The following is a 22,828-nucleotide window of genomic DNA, read 5'->3' on the forward strand; positions in this document are numbered from 1 at the left end:
CGTGTGTGTGCAACAACACAAGATGTTGGAATCCCTCTGAACGCCATGTTTCAAAAACAGGCTTAGCCTCTCGTTGGAAACTACAGTTGGGAATTCTGCGTGGCTGCAAGAGGGATGTATCTTTCCAAGTGGAGCAAAGATGTAGGTCTAGTTGGTGTTGTTCACAGCCCGCCCTCCGTGGTCGTGGAAAACTGGAGCAACAGCCTCCTCACAGCCCAAACTGACTTGTTTTTATCTACTCTGGAGTCGTTACTAAAAATTTAAAATGTAATGGTTTTCTCCTTTCAAACTTGCTTTCTTCCTCTTTGCGGCCCCAGATAATCCTTTGTAAGTGAGGGGGTGTTTGGTATGTTTTGGTTGTGTTGCTTTGATCTGGGTTTGTTTTGGTTTTGTTGTTGTTGCATAGCCAATGTTATATACCTGTTAATGGTGAGGTTAAGAATCATGCAGTGAGCTATTCACCCTTCTGAATGCCACCCTACTGGCTGTTCTTCTGAGTGGGATGTTGGGAGGAAGATGGTCCACTCTTGGCAACGCGTTCAGTTGTGCTGTAAGATTATGGCAGGGACACTGGGGGATTTTACCAATAGACTGAAATGTCAGTGTGTCTTTCCAAGGCTGACCTCCATGGACTCACCTCTTCTTTCCAAAGGGGTGGTGAGCTGAGGATTTTCCTGCCATCTAAACTCTGATTCTTATGCATGGGGTTTTTTGTTTTGTGTTGTTTTTTTTTTTGTTTGTTTGTTTTTTTTGTTTTTTTTTTAAAGACCATACGATTTCTTTGAGGATGGTCTGTAATCAGCGTACAGCAGGGCAGGTTTTCTGCGGGGCCCCCCGACTTCTCCCTCGTGAGTCAAACATTCCTCCTTTGCAGGCAAACTCATTTGCATGGCGATGACATTTGTTGCTCCAGTAATTTCATCTGATAATGACCAAGCTTGCAAAGCGGATCTGAAAACATATTCCTTAATTATGTGTTGCTAAGCAACCGGAGGGTTTGGTCATAATCACAGAAAAGCTTATCTCCTGCTGAAGTCGGGGAAGGTGGTGTTGGGGGGACGGCGACATTCCTCCTTTTTCACTATTTGTTTTCCACCGCCCGCTGACAGGCGTGTTGTGACTTAGGTGTGAGGTGAGGGGTGGGATTTAAGCCATGTGGAGGATGAGTCCTAGCGCTGTTTTGCCGACCAACGAGGTTGAGCTTGCTTTGCTGTATGGCTGGAAGCCAGTGCCAAGGACGGCTGTGGAGTCGCGTCTGCCAGCAAGCGTGTTCTCCATTGGGAGCCTGTCCTGCGGCGGCAGTTGCCACCCTCGTGCCTTTCTGTGTGTCATCTCAATGCTCACCCCACAGTGGGGAATGGTGGGTGCCATGCCGGGGCCTCTGGAAGGCAGGTCCGGCAGAACAGAGGACGCACAGGGCCCGAGTCCTTCCTCCAGGGAAGTACTGTGTGTGTTCCATAAACGCTCCATAGAGCCGACTGGGCACTCCGCAGCAAGATGGCCATCTCTCTGTCTGCCCATGCTCAGTACTTCCACCTGGTGGGGAGGAAATGGCATTTGGGGGGCTACCCTGTGCCCCTACGAGAGATGTTGCAAGTGGGGTTTGCCGTTTATTCTAACCGCCTGGTTATGATGTTAGGTAATTGGATCGCTCTGCGCTGGGGGCTCTGATCATGTCGATGGTGGCTTCCCACGAAAAGAGAGCAAAGGCCCATGGTCAACTTTCTGTAGAGACCCCAGGGTGGCCCACTTCCTCGGAGCAGCAGCCATCTGGGGGCTCCACATCAGGCCACAGTCCGGGGAGGAGGCGTCACTGTGCTGACTGGCGGTGGCCTCACCCTGTCATCAGGGGCTCGAGCCGGCAGAGCCTTCTTACCAAGCAGCGGGACCATGGTCATCGTCCAGTGCTTGTCCTTTCTAAATAATAGTTTCCCTAAATTGTTAGGAAGTTTCATTTTTTGGGTTTGTACCATCCAATGGGAACCAACTCACAGCTGACCCTCCCGTGGGTTTTCAGAGGCCATGCTCCCCAGCCAAAGGTGGGTGACTCTACTCCACGGCCCTCAGGCCTGCTTTTAATTGTTTTTGATGAAACATTCTTCTAGGTCATGTAACCCTGGTCTGTCCACTTGCCGTACAGAGGTAACTCGTGGTTGCTGTGAAGTCGAACACTGTGACACCGATGAGTCAAATGTGTTAATGGTCACCCATGGTGGACAGTGTTTGGTGAAGCTCCCCGATTAAAACAAGCTTGGAAGAAGTGGCGTCCACTTCCGTAATAGCTTGCCTCCGGAAACCCTATGAACCTGGAGAAAGGATGAAAGCTATACAGGAGGTGTCCAGGACTTTGGTTCACAGGGTCGTTATGAGTCACCTCTGACTCGACAGCACTTAACAACAACAACAACAAATTGTTAGGAGAGACAGGGGCCCCCTACTGCAGACGGCACTTTCTCAGTCTCCAGAGGACGGTTGGAAGTCTGCAGAACTCAACATAAGTACCCGAGTCATGGCGCTTGAGCTGGGCATTAGGGGAAACTCTTCTGTCTTGCTGAGTCAGCATGGGACCCTCACCACCTCGCTCTGCTTCTGAAGTGACGCTTGCTCCTCTCCACACTAGATGGACAGGTTCCAGTCATCCGCTGGGCATGAGTCCTTGAAAGTCTTCTACTCACCTTGGGTCTTGGCATCGCAGTTATGAAGACTTCCTGGTGTGTTTTTTGTTTTGTTTTGGTTTTGGGGTTTTTTGGTTGTTTTGTTTTGTTTTTCATGTGTACAGTCAAATCAGATCTGACTGGTACAGGAGGAGATTGCCCCTCCTTCTCCAGCAGAGCATCTGGTGGATTTGAACCATGCACCTCTGAGATTACAGTGCAGCTTCTTGCTACTAGGCCACCAGAGCTCCCTAAGACTTCCTGGTTTTTTATATCAGATCTGTGATTTGCAGAAATAGACCCGAGTTTTTGGTACCTTGAAGATACTAAGTTTGTTTGTACTACGAGGGGTGTTTTGTTTTTTGTTGTTGTTGTTGTTGTTGTTGTTTTTGCGGGGGGACGGGGGGATGTTTTTTATTATTTTGTGTATGTGTACTGTCAAATTGGATCTGACTGGTACAGGAGAAAATTGTCCCTCCTTCTCCAGCAGAGCATCTGGCCTATGAGGGCTTTTTCTGGTTTGATTTTACATATTAGAGGTTTGTGGCAACCCCTGCATTCAGAAAATCTAAATCTACGTTCACCATATTTCCACAGTACCTGCTTCCTGCATTTCTCTGTCACCTGCCACCATGCACACTTAGAAGACTGGTATAATGGAAACAACCTCTGCACACACTAGGGAACAAGTTGCAGTGTTCTCCTGTGAAGGTTATTTTTACAGTGATCTGGGGTCGAACCTGCGATACTTCTAGGTGGGCTGCCACTGTCTCCCAGTCTTTGGGTAATTATTACTCCCAATTCTGTCCTTTAAAACATGAATGTTATGGGGAGCTCTGGTGGCCTAGTGGCAAGAAGCTGCACTGCAATCCCAGAGATAGACGGTTGGAATCCACCAGATGCTCTGCCGGAGAAGGGGGCGCAATCTCCTCCTGTACCAGTCAGATCTGATTTGATGGTACACACACAAAATCATAAAACAAACAAACAAACAAAAAATTTAAAAAATGAACGTTACACACTTCAGTGATACCTAGTTTCTCTCTTCTGTCTCCCAGTCTTTTGGTGTCTTTATGACAAGCTCTCGTCACACCAGGGTCCTAAAGATTTATGCGAATGTTTTGTTTGTTGCTTTGCACGCGTGTGGTCTGATCCGTTCCGAGTTGATTTTTGTGTAGGGATGATTGTAGAGTTTCTGTGTGCCTCTGGTGCATATTGTGTCCCACCCTTTGCATGCGTTCGAATCTAAGCTCCATCAGTCCTGTGGACATGTGCAGAGTGGCAGGTTTGCTCACCTGAGCAGGGCCCATGTGGCTAGAACACAGAAGAGCTGGCAGTTTGTTTGGAACCAGCAGGATGTGGGAGAAATGAGCACAGGGTCGCCCGGGTTCCAGGCACAGGCGCGGGCATACTGCTGGGCATTTGAGTGAGCCCTGAGTCTAGGCTGATATGGGGCATCTGGCCCGGCTGCCCCTGTGTATGTCTTGTCTTGTCCCTTTGTCCATGAGTACTGCAGGGGAGCCCTGACCAAGCCGGTAAATGTTTTGGCAGTGCTGAAGGATACTGACAAGGTGGAGAGACCTGAGCTGTCAACAGGTCAACCCTGACTCACATACTATCTGGAGCACAAGGATTGAAACGCTGCCTGGTCCTGTAATGTCTCTGCCATCAGTTGCCGGTGTGACCATTATGACTCTTTTTTTTCCAAGACTGATTTTTCAGAAGTAGATTGCCAGGCCTTTCTTCCTTGTCCATCTTAATCTGTAGGCTCTCCTGGAACCTGTTCAGTGTGGTATCAACAGACAGGCCTCCTCTGGTGGAAGGGTGGTGGCTCCACCTGAGCCACATGGCCTAGAATGGGATTCACATCCCACTTGTCCACAGACCCAGATGTCCAAAGACAGCAGATGGCCTGTAAGCAATCCAGGCAACGGTGGGGGACAGGGCCACACATAGGTTGGGGACCTCCTGTGTTCCTGCCAGGCATACACCAAGTGTGCGCACTCCACATGCCAGCATGCGTGCCACCCCACCAGGCACGCACTGGGCGTGCGCGCCACCCGCCAACGGGCACACGCCGGGCGTGGGCGTGCAGCATCGCGCGCCAGTTCCTCTGGCAGCCTTTCTTCTCATCTTTATTTCATTTTATTTTTCTCAAACATCCCCTTCTGTTGTTGCCATGGGCACATTTTTAGAACTTAAGAAATGCTCAGAAGAACCCCCCCGTAGCCTGCACGCGTGGCTCGCGCCCCTTCATGGAGGGCCCTGAGGCTGGTCCCCGTGCACGCGCATTGGAGAGGGAGCTGTGGCCCGCGGTCCCCGAGGGAGCGCCCGGCGCAGGTACAGCCCCACAGTGTCTGCAGAGGGTGGGGGGTTGGGGTCCAGGCCGCTCTCGCTGGGATCCCCCAGGACGCTGCGCACGGACAGGGAGCCTCAGATTGTTGGTCCTTTGAGCAACTGTTAGTGGTTGTGTCACTGCTGGGCGGGGCCTCATGGGGGGACAGTAGTGACTGGTCCCCTCTGTTGGGGGTATGCCCGCCTACAGCAGTGGTCTCCCCTTGCTGTCTTCTCGTCCACCGCCTAAAGAACCAGCGCGGGTTTCCAAGTGACCAGAGGTACTCCTGGATGCAGTCTGGGGAGCTATTTCAGGCGTCACAGGAACGGGAGCATTGTGAACGGATGTAGCACAGTTTCTTTCCTGTCGCCTAAATGAAATCCCGGGAAATGGACATATGGTGACCGACAAACACCGTGCATACCGCTTGCTTTTCTAGGAACGGGGGTCGGTAATGGCCCTCCTTCCTTCTCACTCTGTCCTTTGAGGAGGTGTGGCACCCTGGGAATCCCTCCAGCTATGTTAGGAAGGACGTGGCTGTGCCCTTCTCTGTGGTCAGGGCTGTGGAGCTGGCAGCTGTGAGGGTCCAGCGGTCCTGGGGCTTCCCTCCTTGCCTGAGCCCAGCACTACCCCGGAGCGAGGACCCAGCATAATTCCTGGGAGATTATGGCCACTTGCAGAAGCCAGGACACAGTGGCTTCCAGGAGGGTGGGCCTGTGGCAACATTTTGTGGTTGTGTGCTGTTGAATTGGAGCTGACCCTCCAACGTGTTTTCAGAGATAGCAGGAGATATCACATGGAAGGAGATGGCCCTTCCTTCTGCCCTGGAGCAGCTGGTGGATTCAAGCCGACTGCCTTTGGAATTGCAGGCAGCTTCTAACCACTAGGCTGTAGCAGGCAGAATGAAGGCCTGGATCGCCTAATGTCCCTGTGTTCAGCCCATGGCTGTGTCCTGGGCCCTGGGTAGCTAAGGACATCTGAGAGTGGCTTGGAGAATGGGCACAGAGACAGCCTTGAGGACAGCTAGCCTGTGATCTGTTCTGCACTTGGGGTTCCTTGGACCCCATGACTCTGCAGACCCCAGCAGTCTGTGCACTGGTCACCTCACCTTAGATATGAAATGGATCGAGCTGGGTCTGGGTCTGGGCTCAGAAGATGCCCTGGAGGACAAAGGTGCCTCTCCGGATGCTGAGATTTCTGCTGCCACTTGAAACCCACTCGGTTTGCCCTGTGCGTCGGGGCCTGGTTCTGGATAGTGGGTCTGGGACACAGTGGTGCTCTGAGCAGCCAGGGCAAGGCCTGCTTTTTCCCATTCAGGTAAGGTCACTTGTCCGCTTAGATGAGGCATATCCACACCTGGTGTCCTGCAACTACCCACCCACCGTATGGCCCCACTTGGTGAGGGGAGGAGTGGCTTATGGGTAGAGGCTCACCTGGGTGCACATCCCGCCTCCGTGCTGAACTCACGACCTTGCGCTGATTGACTTCACCTCTGTCTCATTTCCTCACTGGTGACCAGGACAGTGTCCTCACGTGAAGTTGACTTGATGGGCAGAGAAGGGTGTGGGCGAGCATAGCTGCTTTTCCCACGCTGGTGGTGGGATTTGGACGGAGAGGGGATTTGGGCCTTTTGCCTTCCCTCATCCAGTCACTCAAAGTCACGTTTCCACCTGTGTTCATTGCAAAGCCATCTTGTTGATACAGTAAGACGCTGAAAACAGGCTGATGATAAATGCTGGCCATGTGACTCTACCACTTTAAGCAGTGCTGACATATTTCCCCAAATTCCAGGAAGACCCAGCTCTGGCCTTTGAATCCAGAATCTTGGGGATTCTGGAGTTCGGGAAGTCTCAAGGGTGGGGGCTGGAACCACAGTCCCGTAGCTGCCACTGCTGGGGACAGGCACGCAGGATGTCCACAGTAGACTTCCCAAACAGTCCGAGTGCTCTGGTGTGGGGCCCCCGTCAGGAGGCTGGGGAAGTAAGGCGGTGGGGCAGAACAACTTTGCGGTCACTGGAACCTGAAAACTCAGAAAGGCCTTGTACTAGAAGCCCCCGCTTGCCTAAAGCCTAACTTTCCATTGAGAGGGTCCCATCTGGAGATTCCAACTTCGACAAAATCCTGAGGTCCGTGGAGGTCCATCTCTGGCAACTCTGAGGCACTGCTGTGGGGAATAGGTATGTGGGGGCCCAGGGAGGGGATGGTTACTCCCTGTGTCCCCTTCTCACTCAAGGACTCTCTCAGTGATGGGGCTTGGCTGGGGGGGAATATGAAACATGTACTATTCTACTAAAAATGGACCGAGAACCCCCTCCTCTGCTGCCGACACATGGCCTGAGACGGCGTGTGACTTTCAGTGACACCCCAGAGTCAGGGCTGAGTGGTGGTCACAGGCTCCCTGCTTGCAGGCACTTGCTTTTAAGAGCAGCCGTTGTTTCTTGATGGGAACACGGGCTCTCCTGGGAGTGAGGCCTTTCTCACTCCCTACCAGCCCACGTGAGCTGGGGGCACCTTCCTGACTCCCCTGAGCCGTGGCCAGTCATCATGTGTTTCTTCTGTTACCTACAGAATCCCTGGAACACCGGAAACATGTAAATACACTTGTGGTTAAAACATTCTAGCACAGTTGAGGAAAGCCACCCTCAGTGACATGAGGCCTTCGGACTCCTTCTGGCTGTCTGAGTAGGGGACAAGTTTGGTCCCCAGGATCCTCTTCGGGGACTTCTGACACTCGCATTGGTGAATATTGTCTAGAAATTGTCCCCTGTTGTCATCGACCTGGAACACAGGCCACAGTGTGGAGAGTTCTGGCCACTGCCCTTGGCCAGCTGTGGATAGGAGGTGGGTGCCAAGCACCAGGGCAGAGAGTCTGGTGGTTTTCTCTGTGGCCGCCCTGGCGCCATGTTTCGAGGCTGCTAACTGGGTAAGACTCCTGTGACATCTGGTGAATTGGAAGCAGCGGCCAAAGCTGTGTTGGGACTTGAGAAGCAGTCCTGGCTCCTTCGGGTACACACACCTGCCTCCCTTTAGCACCAGATAAGACTGTTTCTGCAAATAGAAGGTTTGTGAAAGCATCTTGATGCCACTTTTCTGACAGATGTGCTCATTTCATGTCTCTGTCATATTTTGGGAGTTCTCACAATGTTTCAGCCCGTTTTCCTAATGCTGTTACACGCGTAATAGACTACCTGCCCACTCCTGTCACAGTCCTGACTCACAGCCACCCCGTTGGCTTTCTGAGGCTGTAAGTCTTTGTGCGAGGAAACTGCCAACCTTTCAGTTAACTGATAATACAACCCGTTTTGTTGTGCTTTGGGGTTTCTCCCCCCCCCCCAAGTAAATTGGGACAGCGCAGGAAAGGAAGGCCCTCTATGAGGTGGATTGATTCAGTGACTGGGATAATTGGGATGGGAGTGTCAGAGACAGTGCGATTGGCACAGGACAGAGCGGAGTTTAGGGATGTTGTACATAGGGTCACTATGAGTCGCAAGCGACTCGACGGCACATAACAACAAATTTTATTTAATGACTTTGCCCCCTCGAGTTTTGGGGTTGTGTATGTGTGTACGTTTTGTTTTGGTTTTTATTATTTGTTCTTTCATACAAGCATCCTCCCTCCCTCTCCCCCCCAGTCCCCGTGTAGGACTATGGACTGCCATACACTTGGTTTCTAATCAGTTCCTTTCAGAATGGTTTTCCTTTCATTCCTTCCAGTGCAATGTTCATTTTCTATCCATTCTTTTCCCATTCTTCCCCCACCCCCACCCTGGCAATCCTGCTATTACAATAATGGGCTTATGTAGTGTTGGTGACTAAGGTGAGGTACTTGACTCAGCTTCCAGACTCATCCACATTTTGGGGTGTTTTAGTTCATTATTCTTCGGTGCTGCATTGTAATCCAGTGTGTTGAATGTACCTTCGTTGTGCTCTTCATCCATTCATTCATTTATGGGAACCTGGGCTGTTTCCATCTTTGGTTATTGTGAATAGTGCTGCAGTAACATGGGTGTGCCTGTGCCTGTTTGTGTTGCAGCTCTGATTTCTTTAAGGTGGTGGTGGTGTTGTCATGGTCGTTACATGCTGTCGAGTCACCTGTGACTCATAGCAACCCTGTGCACAGTAGCTCTGAACTCTGCCCTGTCCTGAGCTAATCTCACTGTCCCTGACACACCTGCCCCTATTACCCCAGTCACTGTGTCAGTCCATCTCATCCAGGGTCTTCCTGTCCTGCATTGTTGCCTGTACCTACACTTGAACTGTGTAGGGCGCTCCTCCGTGTGTTGTTGCCCAAGGAGCTGTTCTGAGTGAGGAAAATGCTACCTACAGTCGCATGTCCCCCATTACCACACAGCGCTGTGACCCCTTCACCACCCTGTGACCCCACGCAGCGCTGTGACCCCTTCACCACCCTGTGACCCCACACAGCACTGTGAGGACCACCACTGTGCAGCCGTACCACCTCCCAGCAACCCCACACAGCACTGCAGCCCCACCGTGGGAGGGGCTCCCAGTGGGAATCCCAGCAGTGGCCTCAGCAGGGACCCCTGACTTCCTGTCAGGCCCAGCTGCCAGCCTGAGCCCAGCCCACGGGCAGAGGGCAGGGCGTGGGCTCCATGGAGCGAGCGAGAGGCAGGCAATCACTAGGCAACCTGGAGCTTGTTGCCCAGGTAACGAGACTGGGCATCACACTGCGGACGGATGTCTTGTGTTTTTCCTCCCCCGCTGTCTCCCTGGCCCCACCGTCCCTCCAGAGCCCTCTGCACCCGGGCTGCTGCCCTCGTGGAGGCTTTTGGTTAGCAACATGAATATCGTGGCCCAGTCGTGCCTCTGCAGTCATCCTTTACGTCACCTACTGCCAGCCCCTCCCCCACCCCAGGTAACCTCTGCCCCCAGCGGAGGCAGCTCCCCAGGGAGAAGGGGGGGCGGCCACTCTTAGCAGCAGAGGGGGAGGGAGGAGCCGTGACGTCCGGATGCTTAGTTGAGGTATGGGCAACTTGCTTGTCAGCTCTGTCCTTGCACCCTGGCCTCCTGCCATCTGGAATGGCCACTGTCACGCTCTTCAGGGCCAGCTGTCTGACAGGACAGTGTGACACTCCACGCTGTCCAGGCTGAACGCAGATATCCAGGTGGACTGAGGGAGACCTCCTTGGTCCGAGACCCCCACTGCCTCGGTCCTGGAGGGAACAGCGAGACTGAGTGGGCAGATGCTTCCTCCAGTCGGTCTATAAGCTCATGGCTTCCTGGTCAACTAGCAGGACCTCAGCCAGCTGCCCCCACCTGGGTGGTTAGAACGTCAGCTTCTCGTCTAGAAAACTGACTGGAGCAGCCAGGCATCTGCCTGAAGGACCCCCAGGACACTGGACAACTGAGCTGTGAAGGCCTTGCCCAGGGTAGAGGGACAGCGGCCTGTGGGAGGCCCACAGTGGCCAGCATCCCTTGGCCAGCTGGCTCTTGGTAGACCAGGACAAAGGCTTTTTCTTAACTCCACGTCCAAAGAAGTGATTGTCCTCACCTACTGCAGCTGTGGCGTCCCCTCATTTTCTCCTCGTTCTCTGGCCCCAGATCCCAATGCAGCTCCCCTGGGATGGACAAGGAAGCGAAATGTGCTATAGAACCAGGCATTTCCCAGGCGAACGTCACTAAGGTTCAGTCAGCTAAAAACAAAACCTCCCTCCAGGGCCCCAGACAGCTTCTACAGGAGGGGACAAGACTTCTGGTGAGAGACACAGAAGTGCATTCCCCCAACCTCAGAGACACAGCAGCCTGACCAGTCCAGGAGCCTTGGTGGGAAAAGCTGGAGGGGATGGAGTAGGAAGGGCCCCCAGGACACAGAGATGCTGGTCAGCCTGTGAAGAGACCACAGGTTCATGTGCTTGGCTGAGATGGTACACCCTGGGGTCCTGGGTGTCTGAAAGCGTGTGCTGTGCTGTGCTGTCCTGCCATGGAGTGCCAGTACCACTTTGGGGTCGGGCCTTCTCCTGAGGGTCCCTCATGGCTCTTGCTCAGCCGGGACCCATGGTCAGAGGTACCACACAAAGCCGTTGCCGTATGTACACTTGGGAATGGTCTCTGAGCTGTTCCTCCTGTCCCCAAGTGTGGCTGGAGGCACTGTGCCACCCTGCTGTCCGCGCAGAGTCGATGGGGAAGGGGCATTTGTGAGACACGGGCAGGGCTGCCTGGACCCTGCTCTCTGGCCCCAGCACAGCCCCTCTGCCCATGATGCTGTGCTCTGTCCTCCATCACTGTCCACTGTCTACATAGTGGGCTCTCTCCAGCCCTGAGCTAGCTGTACTAGTATGTTTGAGCCTTGACACCTGTGTCACCCTCTCCCCACAGCCCGTCCATCCAGGGACCTCCCCAGGGTGTGGGCTCCCCCACCTGTTAACTCCCCTTTCTCACAATCTGTTCTCAGACGTGTTTGAGGGCAGCAATGGCACTGTCTCTGCTTTGGGCACCTCTTCCCACCCTGTGGAGGATGTGGGATGTGGTATCATCCTTGATCCGTGGAGGACAGGACACAGCCCATGGGACTTGGTCCAGTGGCAGGTGGCCTGGCCAGGGAGGATGGTGACTGAGGTGGCCCCTGCGGCAGCATCAGCACTGGAAGTTCTTGCTCCTCCAAGCTGAGTTCCACTTGGGGGTGAAATTGGTGCCATACATCGCCTGGCAGTTTATGAGGTCACCAGGGGCCTAGGGCTGTGTCCTTGGGAAAGAACCAGGGCTCCTACCAGAACCCATCTCAGCTAAAGGACCTGACGGGACTGAGAGTGGTAGGAGCTAGAAACCCCCAGGCCAAGTCCTGAGCAGACAAGGGGTACAGCTTGGAGTGGGCAGGAGACGGACATGGAAAATGCTGCTGATGGGACCGTGTTTTCCCGCCACCAACGTGTCCCCTGCCCTCCTGCAGGTATCCGCCCCCAGATCATGAACGGCCCCCTGCACCCCCGCCCCCTAGTGGCGCTACTTGACGGCCGAGACTGTACCGTGGAGATGCCCATCCTGAAGGACCTGGCCACTGTGGCCTTCTGTGACGCTCAGGCTACCCAGGAGATCCACGAGAAGGTGAGCACTGGGCCGAGCCCTGCCAGGAGCTGTCCCCTGCCGCGGCTGCCCCTCACGGCACCAAGGCTGGTCCCTCCGTCTCTTCTCTCACAGAGGTGACCACATGGCCCTCATGCCACTAGTATGAGGACACATCTTGGGCTCTGTCCTAGGCTGGGGCTGGGGCCAGGTGCCCATGCCCTGAACGGCCTCTCTGAGCTTACGGTCTGCTTCCCCATCCAGGTGCTAAATGAAGCAGTTGGTGCTATGATGTACCACACCATCACGCTCACCAGGGAGGACCTGGAGAAGTTCAAGGCCTTGAGAGTGATCGTCCGGATAGGCAGTGGCTACGACAACGTCGACATCAAGGCTGCCGGCGAGCTGGGTGAGGGTCCCCAGGAGGCAGCTGCTCTGGCCCCCTCTGCTCCAGTGCGCGTGTGTGTTGGCGTGAGGGAGGCGCTGCCTACGTCACAGGGGACACTTGGGCGTCCTCAGCTCCAGTGCATATGTGGTGTGGGCTTGGGACCTGGGACAGAAGCATGGGACGTGTACTTGGGAGTTCTTTGCCCTTATGTACACATGCCATGGGCTTGACGTGCCACCAGCTTGATATGCCATGGGCCTGGGAGAGAAAATGCAACCCATCTTGAGTTGTTTTCCGAAGGGCTCTCCTTAAAGGCCCTCCCAGTGTCAATGAGTCCGCAATAACCAGGTTGTGTCCCACCCCTGCCTTCAGAGCTCACAGGCCACGTAGACTTAAATGTGGACCAGATCCAGGGTTTTCACATCGCTGGCCCCCCAGACCCCCCCCCCAGGTGAATTGAGACCAAAGTTGGAGAAGGGCGGCCATGTCCTGAATGTTCACACATGCAGTTCAACTCCACCCACCGCCTCTCAGAACTAGAGGGCTTGGCTTAAGTGGCTCTGAAGTCTGGGACGACGTTCACAGGTCTCTGGAAGCTGTTACACAGAGTTCCATGTGCTGTGTGGGGCTGGGGGGAACCATGGCCAGGAGCCCACCCATGTCCAGAAGCCTGTGACCTAGGCCTCCTTGTCACCAGCTCAATTTGGGTCCAGGCTCTGTGCCACCAAGAGTCCCCTTTGTAGCAACAAAGCAACTCGGAAGGACCATGCTTGGCAAGCTGGCAATGATATAAACTAAAAGTTTCCATTTTATATTCCACAAATAAGAATATCTTTTGCTGGAGCACAATGTTCTTTTTGTGCTCTTGTGGAAATGAAAGTTGAGTTTGCAGAGAGAGAGGGTGTGGGCTCCCTCCACAGGGCCTGCCTTCACAGGGAATCGCCCCTCACAGAGCTGCATGGCTGCCCCACTCCTCCCTCCCAGGCAGCTCGGGTCAGGGCGCTCATGGCCAGAGTGGCTCTCGGGGGACTTGCTGGGGACAGAGAGGCCCTGGCCTCCTAGGACAGCAGGTCCCTGGGCTTCTAGCTGAGGATGGTGACGGGTGGGATTCATGCTCCCACCTGAGGAGACGTTTGCTGAGCCCTTGAAGGGCCCTTTCCACAGGTGAGTATCACGGACACAGCGTTAGTCCACGTATTTGCCCTGGTGCCTCGGGTCACAGCCCTTGTCTGTGCTGACTCACCTGGGTGAGGGTAGTAGGTCGCCCAGCAAATGGGCTTATCTGTGATAAGACAGGTGATTTCCCATCAACCCCTAGAACTGGGCTCCAGTGCCCTGACCTATCCCCCTCGGTGGTCCTGAGGCAGGTGACACAGGAGAGGCTTTGTTAGAACAGAACAAGGATCTGGTCACTGTGGGTGGGCAGTGGCCCTGGAGCCCTCATCTGGCCTGAACGGTCAGAAGGGTAGAAAGTGGCTGGTTGTCAGAGCCCAGGCCCATCAGGTACCAACTGACCAGTGCCCACTCCTGGCGACCCCGCATACAGACTGCACCCTGAGGTTTTCAGTGGCTGGGTTTTGAAGGTCAGTCTTTGCTAAGCAAGACAGCCTGGACTTGAACCTCCAGCCTTTGATGGCCACCGACCCCATAAGCCATTTGCATCCCAGGGACAGAGCTTCAGAGCAAGCGAGGTGCTGCCCGGCCCAGCTTCTTGCAGGATCTGGGGACCACACTGCAGGCCCCTCTCCACCTTGCTGCCCAGACACTGGCAGCCTGTTCCTGCTCTGACTCCCAGAGCTGCCCTCAGCCCTGGCGACTCAGGGCTCTCCTGCTAATCGGGGCCTTGACCGTGACTCTGTCTTTCAGGGATTGCTGTGTGCAACATCCCCTCGGCAGCAGTGGAGGAGACAGCCGACTCGACCATCTGCCACATCCTCAACCTGTATCGGAGGAACACATGGCTGTACCAGGCGCTGCGTGAGGGCACGCGGGTGCAGAGCGTGGAGCAGATCCGGGAGGTGGCCTCGGGGGCCGCCCGCATCCGCGGGGAGACGCTGGGCCTCATCGGCTTCGGTATGTGGTCTGTCCACCTCAGCTGCAGGTTTCCCCCTGCCCAGCACCACCTCACTAGACATGCGAGCAGGGACTGGGGCACGGGCAGCGCTTGACCAGGTTGGGTGATGGAGGACTTCACCAAAGGATCTGAAGCCAGTGACCAGGCCAGCCTCCTCCAAGTTACCTGAGCCCACGGTGTGATGGGCTGGCAGACACAGTGTCTCTGCCTTATGACAGCAGGAGAGGGGCTGAGCTTGGGGACAATGTGATCCCAGCCCACAACAAACAACTGGTCCTCCCCGATTGCCTGTTTGTCCACTGGGAACAGGGCCGGGTGCTGTGACCATCTCAGGACTTAGGGGGAGTGCTGAGGATGAGGAGGATGGTGCATGATAGGACAGAGTTCAGATGTGGTGGTCAAAGGGTCAGGCGGAGTCGTACTCCACTCAGTGGTACTTAACATGAACAGTCCTGGGCCTGGCTTCCAGAACCATCTGTACCCACGCTGCCTCACAGCTTTTGAGTGTTTACTATGGGCTCTGACCTCGCCGACCTGCAGAACAAGATGCTCCCAGGCCTGCTCTGTTCTTACAGCTGTTAGTGCGCTCGTGGCCACCGCTGCAGCCATTGGGCATTGCGAGTGTCTCCAGCAGTCCACCTGATGGACGAGCAGTGGCCCAGGCTCTTAGCTCCGGTGGATCCAGATAACAGGCGGGATGGGCACTTTAGAAGGGCCACCCTGCCGCCTTGGCTCTGTCCCTGCTTGGAGCTGGGGCTTATCAGGAGGGCACACGCACTCACCCCACTGGGCAGCCGCTCGAGCCGTCAGCGGCCCAGACTCCCTGCTCCCTGTTGAGAAACTGGTGGATTTGGTTTTCAAACTTAGAGGTTGTCCTCCACTTAGGACACGGTTCCCTTGCCTTGATTCTGCTGTCAGTCAGTTCTAATCAAAGTCTAATCCTTTTTGATCTTTACATATAATGAACCGCACACTGCAGCAGTGTGTATAGTACACATCGTTGTCGATGGGGGGGTCACAAGATGATAATCACAGCTTTGCTACTGCCTAGGCAGCTGGGGATGACCTGTCAGATCCCTGGTCCTCTCAGGTGGGTCTCATGGCCCAGCTTCAAAGGGGCAGGTGTAATGTGGACCTGCCGTGGGGCCACTGGGTGGGTGGCCCGAGAGCCTTGCTGTGGCTCAGACAGACTCCTCATGAGTCCCTAAGCCCTCCTGAGCCCCACGTGGTCTGTGGATCCCCACACGGTAGGGGGGCATTTCAGCTGAAGTACTTGTGGGAGTCCTGTTTTTGCCTTTGCCACTGGTCATGCAGTTTCCAGACCTTTCTGTGTGATCAGGCATTCTTCCTGGGCCCGGTGTCTCCACCACTTCTGCCGTGTGACTGTTGGGGACAGACTTGGCTGAGAGGCCCCCATGAGGCAGTGGCCATCAGTGGAGAGACCTGAGCTTTGCCCCGACCAGGGCTGGGCATGGTGTGGGGCTCTGGCCATGGGGAGCTTCCAGGTTTGGAGCTGCTGAGCGGGGAGGAAAATAGAGTCTTACTGGTCCAAACAGTGCAGTCCCCTGCAAACTGGTTTTCGGTGAAATCAGAAACAGGGTGAAGTCATTGGTGTTTCACCAGTTCATTGGGTAACCTGATGGTCCAGGTTGAACTGAGGAGAAATGAGACCTGGAGGAGAGGACGAGCAGGGCCAGCGCCACAGTGCGCTCAGGAGCCGCGTTCCGACGCTGACGCTCTCAGGGCCAAGGCCAGCAGCTGTGATGGGCCTGGTGTGGAGTAGAGGCTCCCAGCAGCCACAAGCTGGGGCTTTTCACCCCAGGTCGAAACAAGGTGGGGAATGAGGGAGCCGCCAGTGTTCCCGCTCCTCCTGACCCAGTGTGCCTCACAGCTGGCACCAGTGGTGGTGACAGTGAAGTAACTTACTGCCCCGCAGCTGTCCCCCGTGGTCACGATGGTCTGACTAAACCTTGGCTTCTGTACCACAGCGACTGTCTCAGTCCTACCTGATTAGGTGGCCCTGGAGCAGAAGAGGAGAGACCCTGTGTCCTTGGGAAGTCACTGCCTCCCCACTGCACTGTCTGACAGTGGGTTCTGGACACTTCGAGTACAGCTCAGTCCACGTCACTCCAGCCACTGACTTCCCAAGGCCTGGGGTGCCGCCGAGGAACATGGGAGCTGGGTGTCCTGCCTTGCAGTGCCTATTTAACCTGTGCCCACCACGGGCTGGGGCTAGTGCAGCACACTGAGAATGGCCTTTCCCTGGAGTGATGTCCTCCTCTGGCCGGGATGCCGCAGCCAGAAGTCTGACCCAGTGTCACCGAGGGCACACCGGGCTGGCAAGCAGGCTGCGTTCCTCGCTGTTCAGTTCCGAGGGTCACGCAGAAGTGGCGTTCCTACGTAGAAAGCCAAGTTGGGGATCTGACTGTACAGGAGAGGGCTGACAGCCAGGTCCTGGTCTTGTGCAGACACACCATGTCCCGGTTTCGAACTCATGGCCTCTGGCAACAGGGCTGGAGGGTTGCTGAGGGGCGGAGCGGGCATGATTCTCACCCAGACCCTCTGTCTCCATACAGGTCGCACAGGGCAGGCGGTCGCTGTTCGAGCCAAGGCCTTCGGATTCAGCGTCATATTTTATGACCCCTACTTGCAGGATGGGATCGAGCGGTCCCTGGGCGTGCAGCGGATCTACACCCTGCAGGACTTGCTGTACCAGAGCGACTGCGTGTCCCTGCACTGTAATCTCAACGAGCATAACCACCACCTCATCAATGACTTTACTATCAAGCAGGTAACTCAGTCGTCTGGGCCCACGATGTTCTCGTGAACGCCGACAGCACCGCTGCAGGCGCAGGTGGGGATGGGCAGTGGCCCGTGGACACGCTCGTGAGCACGTCCCCCAAGATGCCAGGGTGGAGTCAGGCTGACCAGACGGCCTGCAGGCACCCAGCCTCGCTCCTGTGATGTGCTTGGTCAGGCCTCAGGCCGCTGACAGTGTGTGTGACTACATTTAACCAGCCTCTCTCCCTCCAGATGCGACAAGGAGCGTTCCTGGTGAATGCAGCCCGTGGGGGGCTAGTGGACGAGAAAGCCTTAGCTCAAGCCCTCAAGGAAGGGAGGATACGAGGGGCGGCCCTCGATGTGCATGAGTCGGAGCCCTTCAGGTGGGTTTCTGGTCTCCAGACTAGACCGGTGCCTGTGCAGCCTGTCCACACTTGACCCACACCTGGGAACTCGGGTGCTGGGCGGGGTGCTGCTCCTTGCACTGCACCCCCAAAGGGAGGCAGCCAGGGCCAAGATGGAAAGCAGTAGTAGCCTTTGGCCCCTGTGGACGGAGATGCTTCACCTGTCCTGGGAGGCGGTCCTTGCCTAGACATGACCAGTCCTGGCATCCTTAGGCGTTTGTCCAAGAAGCCCCTTCTACAGAATGGGACCCGTGTGCAGAATAGCCATGTGTGATGTCTCATGCAGCAGCTCACAGCTCTCGTTTTGCATCCTTTAGTTTTGCTCAAGGTCCCCTGAAGGACGCTCCCAACCTCATCTGCACACCCCACACGGCCTGGTATAGTGAGCAGGCCTCACTGGAGATGAGGGAGGCCGCTGCCACTGAGATCCGCCGAGCCATCACAGGTGAGCCTCTCAGGGATGCTGGGGCCCAGGGCACCACAATGGTCACGGGGCGGGCACTTTACTGCATGCTGGAGTAACTCACAGGTGTCATCTCCATTCAGTACTGGGCGAGTTGGGCCCAGCTAGTTAGAGGAAGCCAGTCCCTTGTCATCACAGCACTTTATGTGTGGCAGCTCCTGGACCATGGCCACCGGGGCAAGGTCCGGCTGGAGGCAGGTGAAGAGCACTGTAGGCGGGCACTGGGACATTCACGTCTGGTGCCAGTTCTGGAGGCTTTAATGTTAGACTCTCGCATTGATACAGATGCTTTCCAGAATATTTCCGTCATCCTGACCCTTAAAAAAATTACTTTGACTGCAGGTCGCATCCCAGAAAGCCTACGAAACTGTGTGAACAAGGAATTCTTTGTCACCACAGCACCTTGGTCAGTAATAGATCAGCAGACAATTCATCCGGAGCTCAATGGTGCCACGTACAGGTGAGAAGGGGAAGTGCTAGTGGACGCCCTTGAGGGAACTCCTGGGAAGTCCATCTACCCAGCATCCAGGATAGAGCCCAAGACTGGAACGGGGGACGAGGGAGAGAAGGAAGAACCAGAGCAACCTCCCTCCGAGGTGTTGTGGGCAGGAAAGTAGACACGATTTACCAGTTAAAAGCTGCTGCTGCTGCAGCTGCTTATATTTTTCTAAATTGACTTTCTAACAAGGAATTCCTTTTCAAAGAGGGATGACAGTATATTATATTCTGGGCCAGCAACAGGACCTAGATAAGAGAGAAGAACCGCTTCTGCCCCCAGAATTGCTCTGTGCTGGGGAGATCACTAGATTCCACATTAACAGGAACTGTAGCCTCATACAAAAGGAGGGTATTATGTTTATGATGACTTGAAAGCTGGATTTTCCAAACTCGGGACCACCTGCACTGGGGCCATCTTCTAGAATATTCTATAGCATCCCTGCTCTGTCCTCACTAGGTGCTAATAACACTCCCTGTACCAACTGTAACAGCCAGCAAGGTCTCCAGAAAGTGCCAGGCAAGGTGTGTCATTTAACACGTTGCTGCAAATGACGGCAAATGTGTTTCTAAGCACAGTCATCAATTTTAAAAGTGGGCGGCAATCTGTTAATAACCAACCCGTTGAAGCTGCCTCCTCTCAGCTGGTGGTTTGAAGTGCCTTTAGCCAGTACATAGCCCCAAAGTACCCCTCCATGAAGGTCCTGGAAGTTCCTTTCCCCGGGCCATGTGGCCCCCGTTCCTACTTCTTGTTGCTGGAGCCCACCAGAGCCAGGTCCTCATCTTATCATGAACCATCAGGCAAGCCTTGTGTGGTATTCTGCCTGAAAGACAGGAAGGACCTCATGGAGAAAGGATGTGATGGCTCTACGAATCAGATCATTCTAAATAAAGCACCTGCCAGCAATCTCCTCACAGTCAGTCACGTGTGCCTGACGTCAGCACACAGCTAAGCATGACACACAACACCTCAGGCATCAAGCTGTAACCTCACGCCACAGGACGCCTGGGTGGGTGCCACTGCACAGCTGCAGGCCTGGGAGCACGTGACTCCTCCCCACACTCGGCACAGACAGTACCTGTCAAGTAGTAAACACTCCAGAAACTACACTTTGCTCCCAACAGTACATCTACTTCTCTTCACGTTTTTTTTTGCTCGGGCACCAAGTGATGCCGCATCAGTGCTGTAGTGCTGGCTCAGGAGCGCTCTGAAAACGGCTGTCTTGACCCAGAGACCAAGGAGGCGGCAGTCTCCTTCTGAGCGGCGTCCACCCTCCCGAATTCCCACCACGTCAGCTGAGTGGTTCCACACCCTTGCTGCCAGATTGAGATTGTCTTACAGACTGTGGTTGGTCAGGGTTTGTGGCTGCTTGAAGATTGTTGTTGTGTGCTGTCATGTCAGAAGTGACCCATAGCTGACCCTCCAGTGGGTTTTCAGAGACAGTAAATCGCACGCGAGGAGCATGCCCATCCCACTACCTTGGCATTGCAGCACCGCTTCTTACCTCTAGGCCCCCAAAGCTCCCTTGCGACGTAGATAACATTTCATAAAAGAGGACGAGCTTTCCTGCTCTGCTCTGGGTGTAGGAAGGATGCACAGGTGACGTCAGCAAGGTGTTCTAACCGCTCTCTCATGCAGGTACCCTCCTGGCATCGTGGGCGTGGCCCCGGGAGGACTGCCAGCAGCCATGGAAGGCATCATCCCCGGAGGCATTCCCGTCACGCACAGCCTGCCCACCGTGGCACATCCTTCCCAAGCCCCTTCTCCCAACCAGCCCACAAAACACGGGGACAGTCGAGAGCACCCGAACGAGCAATAGCAGAAGACGCCACAAGGCCATCATTCAGATAAGCCTGGGACCAAGAGACCGTGAACAGCAGAGTGTGACAACAGGGACTGGACAGTCTTCGTAACTGATTCTGGACACAACGCATCATCGCTGTCACAGTACTGAAGCCACAGATGAGTGAAGCCGAGACCTGGAAAAGCCATGGATGCTGGCTGCTCCCCAAGCGCTGAGAGACTAGGGCTGATTTCTTACAGACCAACTTCTGTTATTGTGTGTTAAGTTTCTCACCTGTGCATCAAATCACCAAGAATAAATAGATCTTTTCCTTTATCAGTCCCTTGGGCACAGCAGGAGAGCACCTTGCTCTAGAATGTTGCATCACAAGTTGCAAACATCAAAATAAAAATGTAAAGAGGAAACCCCCACCCTCCTGACTCTAGTCCCTTTGGTCCCCGGGGGGGGGCCAGGTACCTCTTTTGCTGATAGGAAAATTACATTTCAACAAGGTGGGGAGAAAACTGCCTGCCTGTGTTAGAGGCTAAGACAGTGCTGGCTCCTGTGCACAGAATTCCTCCTGCCCGAACTGTGCTGAGCACGCAAAGTTGGCTGTATGGCCAGTGTACCCTTTGATGATGCAAAAAAAAAAAAAAGAGTATTAAGTTTCACAAGCTGTTTGTACTCAAATATATTTTCTCAGTTTCAGATCCTCAGCTATTTTATTGAGTGGAAAGTCTTGAATGGAAAGGGTTCAAGAAGAATAATGTTGCATTTCCTTATGTCTCAGGAAACACTTTTTATGGTAACTTGTCAGATTGTCTATGAACAAACCCACTTTTTTAGACATTGATAAAGTCTTCTTTTCTTCACGTGATATTTTATACAAGAACACTTCAGATGTGTTATTAGATGTGACTGATTTTAACAAATCCTATTAGATTTGTATCAACTAGTTACATGTTATATTCATAGTCTTTTGTGAATCATCGCCTTTTTGTTGAAAAAAAGATGGCCTATTTTGAGCCTTTGTATAGGTACATTCCTGTTTTTGTGACAAAAGAAAAAAAAAACCCAACCTTTACAATTGTCCCAAACAGAAAAACAATGGCGATCAGGAGTCTGTTTTGTTTCGTGTGAGTTACTGTTACTGTATCTGTTTATTGTAAAGGTGGACATTTAGCGTTCAGTGCCGTTTTCAATAAAAAGTAATAAAAATTTCTGGTAAGTTCTGAAATTCAAGCACATCTCATCAATGTAAATGTTTTCTGAGATGTTAGAAGGCAAGGAATTTTCGATTAGCCCAGCTCCAACATGCATCACCTCAGGTGCCCGCCAACTCCCTCCGGAAGCCCATCTTCACTCAGTGCTCCTGGAGAAATGGTGGCTCACAACTCAGATTCAGCAAACAAAAGCTGGTCAGGTTTTAGTTTTGATTTTAATTTACCCGAAAGCATATCACTACAGGAAGGGGATGGTGAAATCTCAAACTTGGTGGGAAGTGGGTCAGTCACTTGATTGTAGTCATAAAGAAATGTTCAAAAAGAATTCCCATCAGCCATTTCTATAGATTAGGAACTTCCTATGGCGTTGACCAGCCTCTGCGGCTGGTGTCGGGTCCCCTCCAGGAACTCTGGGTTCTAAGCTCACTTTTTAACATTCCCTTCCTCCTTCCTAAACAGAAAGCCCCAGGCAGGTTTCTTGAACGTCTGACTGATGGGGCTTCTACCACTTGATCCTGCAAAACTGCAAGGAGCTGGAGAACTCAGCCTGTCATCTGGACGGGCAACAGGGCAGTGGAATGCCTGCTGAAAGGCCAGGACAAGCAGCAGCGCTGCCCTCTCAACGCAGGCTGGCATGCAGCATCAGACACTCCCATCTGGTAGCTCATGTGGTCCTTGGGGGACCCAGGGAAGGAGGAAGTCAGAAGAGGCTGCACTTCAGTCTGCCTAGAAAGGGAGCCACAGAGTGAGGCTACCATAGCCATCGCTGCCCAGAACATTCATACCTGTCGCTCAAGCATGTAAGATCTTGGGACACCTACATGGCTATTTAATAAAAAGAACATCACTCCAATTTATCCAAAATGTTTGCCATTAACAGGCGATTTGAAAATGAAAACCATTAAAAACCCTTATCTCTGTTCGCAGGGGTCTGGGAATAGAAGTCCTTGATCGTTTCCCACAGGGAAGAACAAGATGTGGACAGTTACCTAAATCCAGGGCAGCTTGGAGCACTCACCAGGCCATTTCCTGGATGGCTGCAGTGCAGCCCACTCCCCTCACACGACAGCACAACTACTTTCCTAGTCACTCCCGAATGGAAATGCTGCAGATGCCGTATCTGCCGGAGCGGTGGCCTCAAAGAACAGCGTTCATTCTTAACTAAAGCAGGCCAGTTAAGTTTGAAAGAACGAACTCGGAACTTTAA

The 22,828-nt window shown here is 53.8% G+C and overlaps 1 protein-coding gene across 2 annotated transcripts in view; it reads left to right on the forward strand.

Moving 5' to 3' along the window:
* Positions 1 to 21,619, forward strand: part of CTBP2 (C-terminal binding protein 2) — a 107,783-nt gene extending 86,164 nt beyond the window's left edge. The window contains exons 5-12 of one of the 2 annotated variants that reach the window (XM_006879872.1): positions 11,897 to 12,051; positions 12,274 to 12,418; positions 14,264 to 14,470; positions 17,048 to 17,262; positions 17,505 to 17,635; positions 17,974 to 18,101; positions 18,462 to 18,579; positions 20,254 to 21,619. In XM_006879872.1, coding sequence (XP_006879934.1) covers positions 11,897 to 12,051; positions 12,274 to 12,418; positions 14,264 to 14,470; positions 17,048 to 17,262; positions 17,505 to 17,635; positions 17,974 to 18,101; positions 18,462 to 18,579; positions 20,254 to 20,434 — 1,280 coding nt within the window. In that variant the 3' untranslated portion in view covers positions 20,435 to 21,619. The remainder of the gene's footprint in view (positions 1 to 11,896; positions 12,052 to 12,273; positions 12,419 to 14,263; positions 14,471 to 17,047; positions 17,263 to 17,504; positions 17,636 to 17,973; positions 18,102 to 18,461; positions 18,580 to 20,253) is intronic. The other variant, XM_006879871.1, reaches the window with a different exon arrangement.
* Positions 21,620 to 22,828: the final 1,209 nt, after the last annotated feature.

Source organism: Elephantulus edwardii, unplaced genomic scaffold, assembly GCF_000299155.1.
Source record: "Elephantulus edwardii isolate Elephantulus edwardi_28Jun2011 unplaced genomic scaffold, EleEdw1.0 scaffold00006, whole genome shotgun sequence".
In the NCBI taxonomy this organism is placed as follows: Eukaryota; Metazoa; Chordata; class Mammalia; order Macroscelidea; family Macroscelididae; genus Elephantulus; species Elephantulus edwardii.